The sequence below is a fragment of the Daucus carota genome, chromosome 6, assembly GCF_001625215.2.
Source record: "Daucus carota subsp. sativus chromosome 6, DH1 v3.0, whole genome shotgun sequence".
In the NCBI taxonomy this organism is placed as follows: Eukaryota; Viridiplantae; Streptophyta; class Magnoliopsida; order Apiales; family Apiaceae; genus Daucus; species Daucus carota.
Genome location: NC_030386.2, coordinates 36,902,336 through 36,911,441, shown reverse-complemented (window position 1 = coordinate 36,911,441; position 9,106 = coordinate 36,902,336). Strand labels below are relative to the sequence as shown.

Genomic DNA, 9,106 nt, shown 5'->3' with positions numbered 1-9,106 from the left:
AGTCGGATCATTTATTCGGACCACTGTTCAAGTTTGATTCATAGATCCTTTAATCTATTACTAGTAAGTATTATTTATTCGGACCATTTGTTCAAGTTTGATGCATATATCCTTTAATCTACTGTTTTAAGTTACTAGTACTATTATCGTTCACTCATGAATATTTTCCCACTTGAATCAAGTATCAATATGCAGGGGAGAGAGTCATTTGTTTCATGAAGCCCAGGTGATTTCAAGAAAAGAAACATTTACAGAAAACATTTTCATATACAGTATATATAAAAATCATAAAAATAAAAACTAAACATTTCACATTTCATTCTAGGATTAAACATGTTAGTTCCTTTTTTTTTTTCTCCCACAAAATGTTCCAAATTCCTAAATTTCAAAACTAGAACTGTCTAAAATGTGCTCAGCGCCAAACATTGCCTTTGAAATCAAATTTTTCTCGATGCATAGATTCTTGATCACACGAAACCAAAATCCCTTCACACACATTAAGCATATAAAACATGTTTTGGTGAACTGAAAAACAGGATCGCTACTTCAAATTATATTTGGTATTTTAGCTCTACATTTTCGTTATATTATCAACTTCTGTCACAAGACAAACAGAGCCTTCTTCATCTTCAAATGCTACTTCTCTTTTCTTCAACTGATACCCGTGCCTGATTAATTGCTTTTTGATGTGACGAATCGCTAGCAGATCTCGATAGCACAGTACATTCTGTAACAAAATCAAATAACGAACATCCCATTACACATCGACAACATACTGTATCTCAATAAATATATAAACCTACTCGAAATTAATTATTCATTTATCGATATTTAATGGAATAAAAATTAAGTATATTTGTATACCTTGCGATCTCGTCGATGAACACGAAGACGAACTAAACGATCTCTTACAATGAAGAATCGCGCCTTGGATTCCATCTTGTTGTTGCATTATCGAATCATCTCGTCTACTCACCGGCGACGGTGACGGCACAACTCCGACGGTAGACGACGCCCACCGGTTTTTCAACAAACCGCGAAACACAACCGCTCTACCTCCGCTTTTCTCGCCAACAAACTTTCTCGGTGAACTCACACTTGCCGTAGATGACGGCGTTGCCGACGGAGATACATCAAACATCTTAATCTTCGAGGCCTTTACATAAAAAGGCCTGATCAACTTCATATACTTATGCACTGCAGAGTCTTTTCTAACTAATTCATAAGCCGGCGACGAATCCTCGAAATTCTCGCATCGCATTTTGCTTCTCAAGCTGTTGTCTCTGGTTAAAAATGTATTCATCGGAACCTCAACTTCCTCCGTCGTGTATCGCTTACTCGTCGCCGTACGTGACGGAGATGACTCTGTTTTATCCTTAACACCGAACTTGAAAACGCGAAATCTGTACGGACTTTTCAGCAATGAGATAGGAGACTGAGGCTTCGTATGTGTTTCGATCGGCAATATCTTTCGAATTGAGCTTGATTTGGCTTCGCCGGCTTGTAATTTTGGCGATTTGTGTTTGTTTTGAACGGTTTGTTTTGATTTTGAATTGTCGCTGTCATTGTGGACTTTTTTGTTTTTGTTTTGTTGCTGTAGTGTAAACTCGCAATCGGCTCCGGTGAAGACCAAATCGAAGAAATCTTCGGTTTCGTCGTCGCTCTCCGGAGCTCGATTCCGAACATCTAAGTCGCCGACGGTTGATTCGCCGGCAGCATTTCGCCAGAATTTGAGCAGGCTGAACACTTCCATTGCAAGAAAGGCCAGACTAAAATGTTGCAATAGTTGTGGTTTGAAAGCGCAATTGGTGAGAGTGTGTGTTTGTGTGAGAGTGAGCAAAATGTGAAAGAAATGAGTGAAATCCACTAGCTTTATATAAACTATAAAAAGTTGGAGTAAAGTAATGTTTATTCTATACCGCTACGAGCGAGAGAGAGATTTAAAACGAGAGAGACGAGAGAGAGGAGGGGAGAGAGATTGGGGTATCGAGGCCAGGGGGAATAGTTAAACACGCATGTTTTTACAGAAGGGATGCAGGGAGGAGGTTTGTTTTATTAGAAGGAAATATATAGGTGGCGTCACATACGTATAGGAAAAGGGAAAAGTAGAGATCATGTGATAGGAGGGGGGCTAGGCTAGTGTATACATCACATCTTTGTCGTGTTGATATTGTTGGTGGATATACATACAAATGCACTAAATGTATATTCAAGCAGCAGCTGCAATACAACAATGAGATAATGACGCTAGAGTAGCGGACAGTGGCTTGGCAGAGTAGCACCAGGTGGAGCAGAGTGAGTCGGGTTCAGACTTTTGAATTCAATTGAAACTTACATTACCCATTTTATGGTCCAATTTTTCAGTCATGACAGCGACTCACCATTACTCTACAATTTTGTATACGAGTACTTCTCATGCAATGGGGGTATTGGGTACTATGAAAATGAAAGTTGTTGCACTTTGGTTTGTATAATTGTATGTGTGAGATTTTAGATTTTAGTGCTTTGTCCAATCATTTATAAAAATACATTTTTCAGCTAGGTCATTTTTATAATTTTTTCTTTTAACGTCTCACCAATTATATAAAATTTAAAAATAGTAAAACTTTATTTTATGTTTCTTTTTAATTGTCATTTTAATTTTTTCACGTAATTCAAGGTGATTAAATACATACTTGACTTATTATTTTCAAAATTTTCTTTTTTAAAATTAAAGCCTATAGTTTATAATTATATTCATAAACGAAATTCGAAATAATAAGTAGAAGTATTTGACTTATTATTTGATTTTTGTTGATCAAATTGACTAAGTTTTGACTAAAGATTATAAGTCAATCACTCATTATTTTAAAAAATTGAAAATTACATCTTAAAGTAGATTAAAACTTATTTCCGATGACATTTTTTTTATTTTGTCAATTATAAAATATTAATAAATGTCAGTCAAATTTTAGTCAATTTGACCGGCACAAAACCAAATGCGAAAACTATTTTGGGACGGAATGAGTAATTATTTGAAGAAATTATCCTTTAAACAAAGTGAAGAGCTGTTGAAAGTTGCAATTGTGAAATGTCCTATGCTGCAGTCTTGTTACACGGAATATCTGGTATAGCGATGTTAACAAGATTGAATTGAATTAAATTTTGTGATTTAAAATTCCAGTTTGATTTTGTATTATACAAGTCAAGTGTGTCATTTGTTTTGCTATACAAAATTTCAGATAGCTTGTAAACTCGTTAATAAACAAATTTAGTTCTATATTGTAATATAAAATTAATTATAGTTATGCATTCAACAAGAAGAGAGAAATATGTTTAAAAACTTCTTGCAACTCGTCAATGAAAATGATGTATCAAACTATACTACTGTATAAAATTTTCAAATCATTATGGAAATAAACTACAACTGTTTAGGTAGGAAATTACAAACACAAAAGAACAAGTATTTCGACTGTTTCACTCGAACGCCTCACCACCTAATTAGATATCAGCTATGTCCATGTCCAATTAAATTTCTTAAATTTATTTATTTATGATGTAATTTACTATACGAATACACATGAACTTATTTTGATATATTGAGTTAATAAGGTTAAATTGGGCAATGTTCCTTAAAATTTAGTTACCATGAATAAAATTATTTCACCATTTTTCAATTTTAACGAAAAATTGGAGGTTGACAAGAAACTTCCAAAAAGAATAGGAAAGAAAAGAGAAAGGGAAAAGAGCCAAAAAGAATAAGAGAAAATGGCAAAGCTAGAGGGACAAAGTTAAGGTCTTTAATGTTAGTGACTTGCTCTAGTTTCTTTATCTTTTGGTAAAAATCTTAAAAACTGAGCTGACATTGGGTTCCCTTCTTTTCCATCTCCATCTTTATTTCACTTTACAAACACAAACCCATTGGGTTGGTTCAGTGTTGCAGGTGTGGGCACGCTTGTTTTGTGTTTTATGGACTAGTCACCCCCTTTTACACAGTCTTCTCAACATAAAGTTTTGACTTCAAGCTCCCCAAAAAATAAGTTTATATATCGAATGAAACTAAACAGAAATTATTTGTCCATCGGTGCTTCATTTGCAATAAGAAATTATTATACATAACATGAAAAACATAAAAAATATGAAATAAGAAGATTGCTTCCCTATTCTATGTATTTGTATTTTTAAAATATTATATCTGAAAAAATTGAGTCTAAGGGGAAAAAAAACAAAATGAGCTTTTCTAAAAGGAAAAATTAAAAGAAATAAAGTGGAGCTAAGTGGAACTAAAGCCTTCTCAATTTCTTTATCTTTTAGCTAATAAGTAAGCTTTCTCAATTTTTTTATAGGTAATTTTAAGCTTTCTCATTTTCACAACATGGTATTGTTATAATTTTTATCTTAAAATACACGGACCAAGCACACCACCTTTTTCTTTTATTACTCAAGGAAAATGACCAAACTGCCTTTAAAGGTTGTGTTATTTTAATTTTTTGGTTCTGCGAAAGTAGAGTTTGGTAGCAGAATCAAACAGAGCTTTACTCTGTCACATGCTTATTTTTCATTGACCAGATAATAGAAGTGACTTTATTACTCTATGATATTGTGGACACTTGAATCGTAGTATTAAGTGTTAGGGTTTTGCATGGAGGATTTTGCTGCTTTTAGTGTATTTGTGCAGTACATTTTTATGACATGTAATTATATACTTAAAAATTTATTTGGACGATTTAATAACATTTTCGATGGTGCATATTTTATGGCACATGTGATTAAAAGTGCAATTGACTGTTCGGATACTTTCTAGTTCTACAAGTTTTTGTTTTTGTTTTAATAGTCCTACAAGTTCTTCAATGGCTTTACAGAGCATCAACACGACCAACTTTCAGAATATTATCTGATTACAGAATACAAATATTTTCAAATTTAAGAAGAGCCCAATCCCAGACCAAAAAAGAAGAGTCCAGTATTTCTGGGCTAGCCCGGAGTTAGATAATAGTGAAATTAAGATGATCATCCGGACAAAGAACTGGGCGAAGCCCAAACCGTACTTCTGCACGTGTGTAATATGTGCCCGGTTTGGCGATCACTAAAATGAAAAAATAAGTTTTTATTTTAAAAAAATAGTTTTTTTAATATTTTATTTAGATATAAATATTAAAGAGCTGTTTCATATTCGATATTTGACACAAAAAAAAAGAACTTATTTAAAAAAAATAAAAGTTTATATACTTTTCTCCAAAAATAAATTCTATATTCTGAAAAATAAGGTTAGTCAGACAGACGGGTTCACTTGATAGCCACATACATTTATCAAAGATTAAATTAAGTTTGGTTTTGACAGTAAAATTTATTAATATAATAATTAATTATCATAGATAGTCTATAGTCTTATAAATCAAATTTCAAAAATAAAAATAAGATTCTAAAAGAATTTAGAATTTTCACCTTTTTGACGTATAAAACGAAACACCTCCACAATCAGTATGGACCAGCCTTTTGATAAACATCATAACTTTACTGGCATGTTTCTGTTTTATTTATTATAATCGAAGAACCATAATAACTTTTTCTAAAATAAAATAAAATATTAAAGTAAATTATAACAGAAGCAGCGAGCAGGTGGGGTTGAATAATAGAGGATCTTTGGATTTTTATAGAAGCATATTCTTATATTATCTCAACTAACGTCGATTTTTAAGTTACATGATTGTGATTCTGTGCAGAAACATATACATCACAAACTAGTTGAAGAAAGCAGAGGCTTTATTCATAATCGTATGAACTTGCTACAGAGGTTCTTGTTCGTTTCCCAACTTGTTGTCTATTCGCCATGCTCGCCACTTCATCTTACAGTATCGCTCAGATTTTCGACTCTATAAATTTCACGGTAATTTCCAGTCTTTTGGTTTGTGTACTGTTTTGCACTATTGATGTGATCACACGGAGTTCCTAATTATATGAAAATTTTAAGAGTAGATTTTGATGTGTATATTGCAATGTTATGAACTTGTGATTACAACGTGTATCTTATTTCGACACTGAGAGATTTGTATATGATATTATGGTTCTCAGTTCTAACGAAATCTAGAAAATAAAAAAAATATATAGTACTAGTAATTATGCCCGCTACGCATGGTAGTGTGAAATATTTTGCGTCTACAATATTAATTAATAATTTAAAACAATTAATTAGAAGACGATTTTAATGATCTCTCTTATTTTTGTTCCCTTAATTTTTTAAATTTGATAAAGTTGACAATAATAAAATGAAGAGAAAGGAAAAAAAATTATACTTTTTGTTTTTTCCGATTACTCTAGTTTTATGTTGTTAAAAGCATTTACTCTTGCTAATATAAAATTTGAGAGGAAACTGTTTTATGAGAATACGATATGCATAAATTTGAATAATTTTTAAAAGGAAAAACTAAGTTCAAAATCCTCTTATATCAGAGCCAAGATGAAACTTTTTTATAAATCGAAACTAATGAATGTTTTATTAAAAAAAATTGTAGATTTTTGTCATATAATTTTTTTTAGTCTGAAACCACTTTCATAAAAGGACAATTACACGTGAATTTTGGAATAATATCTGTTACAATAAGCTCATGACACAGCATAAAAGATTTCAGTCAACGATTTCAGTCAACAGTTAACTGTACCAATTCATTTTAATAACTCTCATTTGGGAGAGTAAAGTTTTACAGAGATGATGTTGATAAGAAACCTAGCATTTCATCCGCTCAGTAGCTGAAGACAAACACTTCTTATCCAAGAAGCCTGCGAGTCCATATAGAGTCGCTCGATCTGTAGAACTTTAGAGTTCATTATCCGTCTAACTGTAAGATCATTTTTATTTATAGTTCCTTCCCTCAGAACTGCTCCTTTAATGTTTCCTTATCTTGCTGAAAATGTAGGTTTTGCTGTTTGAATTATCTACTCATGGAATCTTGTGGACTTCAGGCTCAAAAATTTTCTCACAAGCTCACCCACATGGACACTTTGTCCGACGAAATGGTATTCTCTCATGACTGTACTTGATTGAAATGTAGAGTCCTACAAATAACTTTTTATTTCCTTTAAATCTTGTCATAACAGATGATTCCTCGTTCTTTCTGTTCTAAATATGCTCATGACCTACATGAGGATATGGAATTGAAGCTTCGAAATGGTTATGTTCTTCCAGTTAAATTTGACCACAGTAGAGGTGTTTTTAAGGGTCTTCTATGTTTTTTTAAGCATTTTAAGCTGAATGGTGGTGAATTGCTAGTGTTCGAGTACTTTGGCAGATATAACATCAATGTCTACATTCTGGGTAGTAACTTATCTGAAATCAAATACCCGGATTTTAAGTTTAATATGCCAGAATCTCCACCTCGATTAGGTAAATTATTATTTGTGTCGCACTTAAAATTCCAGATGCTTTTTAATGAAGTGAATCTTTATTGACCATTTCATTTTCAATGTAGTCACTCTTGGCGATGGAGGGTGGAGGTTTGTTTGGTTTAATTCTGGCAGACAAACAACTATAAATGAAATTGTAAGTTAATAATGAAGTTACAGATAAGTTAGTTTAGTAATAAGTTAATAAGTTGTTATATTCAGATAACTCCACTTTTGTTTTAACAGCAACCTCCAGAGGCATTCTTGGACCGTTGTGAATTTTCTTTCCGTGAACCTATGAAATATGTTATTAGCAATGGGAAGAAGTTTGGTTGTTCATATTGTCCTTCATCTAGGAAGTTCATAGGATTGGATTGTGTTTGTGAAATGTTAAAAAATACTGGAACCAAGGAAATTCATATGCTGCTGTTTAAGTATGATGTTGATTCTGTTATAACAATCTCGGCTTTTGACAAAGAACTTTGTGAGATTGTTTATCCTGGAACTCCACTTTCTATTGGTAAATATGTTTACTAATTAACATCTCCAGGAGAAATGCACCATTTCGTTGTGTTTCTGACTATTGTTACCTTTTTGTATAGTAGAAGCCGGTGGGGATCATCCATCAATAGGTTTCCAGTTTGAAATTCATGTTGAAGAAATACACATGTCTCCCGAATGTTACGTTGTTGTAAGTTGTCTTATTTTTTTTCAATGGTTATACATAGCTTTCGTTCAAGAAATGAAATTGCAGAAACTAAAATTTGTAAATTGTTTTTTATGATATGTTGCAGTATATTTCTCCTCTATTTAAGAAGCTCTGCAGCATGTGGGACACCATTCAATCTATATATGTGTATTCTGGAAATGGTTCTTGGAAGCTAGATATTTGCCGGAGGGATGACTATTATCGTTCTACAATAGAAGATGGATGGCAGCAGCTTAGAGATGGTTTGGCCTTGGAAGTAGGGGACATTTGTATTTTTGAATGTCCAGTTGATTCTCTTGATCGTTTTAATGTTCGAGTGGTGAAGAAGCAGTAATCTGGGATCTTTAAGTTTAATGTTATTGTCCTCTGTTTAGGAAATTTTTATGTTGTCTTTTGCTGGATTGGCTTGACAATTTATTTGAATTAATGTTTGTAATGGTGGATGGTGCTTGATTAAATACTGATGTAATATGTCTGAAGTTGTGGTCTGAACAAATTTGCTATTTTTGAAGTTTTTCTGTGCTCAGGTTTTACCAGTTAACATATTATATTTGAATGCACAGTCTTTTTCAGGACATCTGCTACAGTACTAAATTATGACATGTAGTATTTCTTTTCAGAAGTTTTATGCTTAATCAATATAATTTACTGATAATGTATTCCCTGTTTATTTTTTAAGCAAAAAGAATATAATAATAATATTGGAATGTCCATTTCACTTTTACTTGGTTCAATTTGTCTGCTCTTTTTTTTGTCAATACTGGATTTTACACTATCAGTTGGGCTGCCAATTCTTTGAAAAGGAGACCCACATTTTTTCAAATTTGTGGACGGCTAATAGCACATTAAAATGTACACTTATTTTGTAACTCCCGAAATTAAGCCAACTACTAACTCCACCGCATTAAAGCTGTTTTTATTGAGGTTTATGTTGGTATTGTAAAAAGGTACACATTTTCTACTTTGTGTTTCAAGAATAAGGCATAGTCAGAGCATCCCTCACAAACTGATCTTCTGAAGGTAATGAGAATCGTTAAG

General features: G+C 32.6%; 2 protein-coding genes across 3 annotated transcripts; one reads left to right on the top strand and one right to left on the bottom strand.

The window, feature by feature from the left end:
* Positions 1-460: 460 nt before the first annotated feature.
* LOC108226566 (membrane-associated kinase regulator 5) lies at positions 461-1,894 on the bottom strand. The gene is made up of 2 exons (XM_017401539.2): positions 865-1,894; positions 461-727 (listed from the first exon to the last, which is right to left on the bottom strand). Exons 1-2 carry the CDS (start codon positions 1,751-1,753, stop codon positions 630-632), a joined length of 987 nt encoding a protein of 328 aa, XP_017257028.1. The 5' UTR covers positions 1,754-1,894; the 3' UTR covers positions 461-629.
* Positions 1,895-5,669: 3,775 nt separating this feature from the next.
* On the top strand, positions 5,670-8,579 carry LOC108226754 (uncharacterized). 2 transcript variants are annotated; one of them, XM_017401750.2, is made up of 7 exons: positions 5,670-5,866; positions 6,894-6,993; positions 7,075-7,360; positions 7,446-7,516; positions 7,606-7,879; positions 7,962-8,050; positions 8,154-8,579. In XM_017401750.2, the coding sequence occupies exons 2-7, from the start codon at positions 6,919-6,921 to the stop codon at positions 8,400-8,402; spliced, it is 1,044 nt and encodes a 347-aa protein (XP_017257239.1). In that variant the 5' UTR covers positions 5,670-5,866; positions 6,894-6,918; the 3' UTR covers positions 8,403-8,579. The 2 variants fall into 2 exon arrangements, with proteins under 2 accessions (XP_017257239.1, XP_063935173.1); XM_064079103.1 differs by having other exon boundaries at positions 5,673-5,866; positions 7,965-8,050.
* Positions 8,580-9,106: the final 527 nt, after the last annotated feature.

Bases quoted from the DNA above. Each gene is read 5' to 3' on its own strand.
- LOC108226566 (XM_017401539.2), bottom strand. From the start codon at position 1,753: ATGGAAGTGTTCAGCCTGCTCAAATTCTGGCGAAATGCTGCCGGCGAA. The intron at 728-864 runs GTATACAAATAT...ATTTTGTTACAG, and splicing joins TTCATCGACGAGATCGCAAG to AATGTACTGTGCTATCGAGA.
- LOC108226754 (XM_017401750.2), top strand. From the start codon at position 6,919: ATGGAATCTTGTGGACTTCAGGCTCAAAAATTTTCTCACAAGCTCACC. The intron at 6,994-7,074 runs GTATTCTCTCAT...TTGTCATAACAG, and splicing joins ACACTTTGTCCGACGAAATG to ATGATTCCTCGTTCTTTCTG. The intron at 7,361-7,445 runs GTAAATTATTAT...TTTTCAATGTAG, and splicing joins AGAATCTCCACCTCGATTAG to TCACTCTTGGCGATGGAGGG.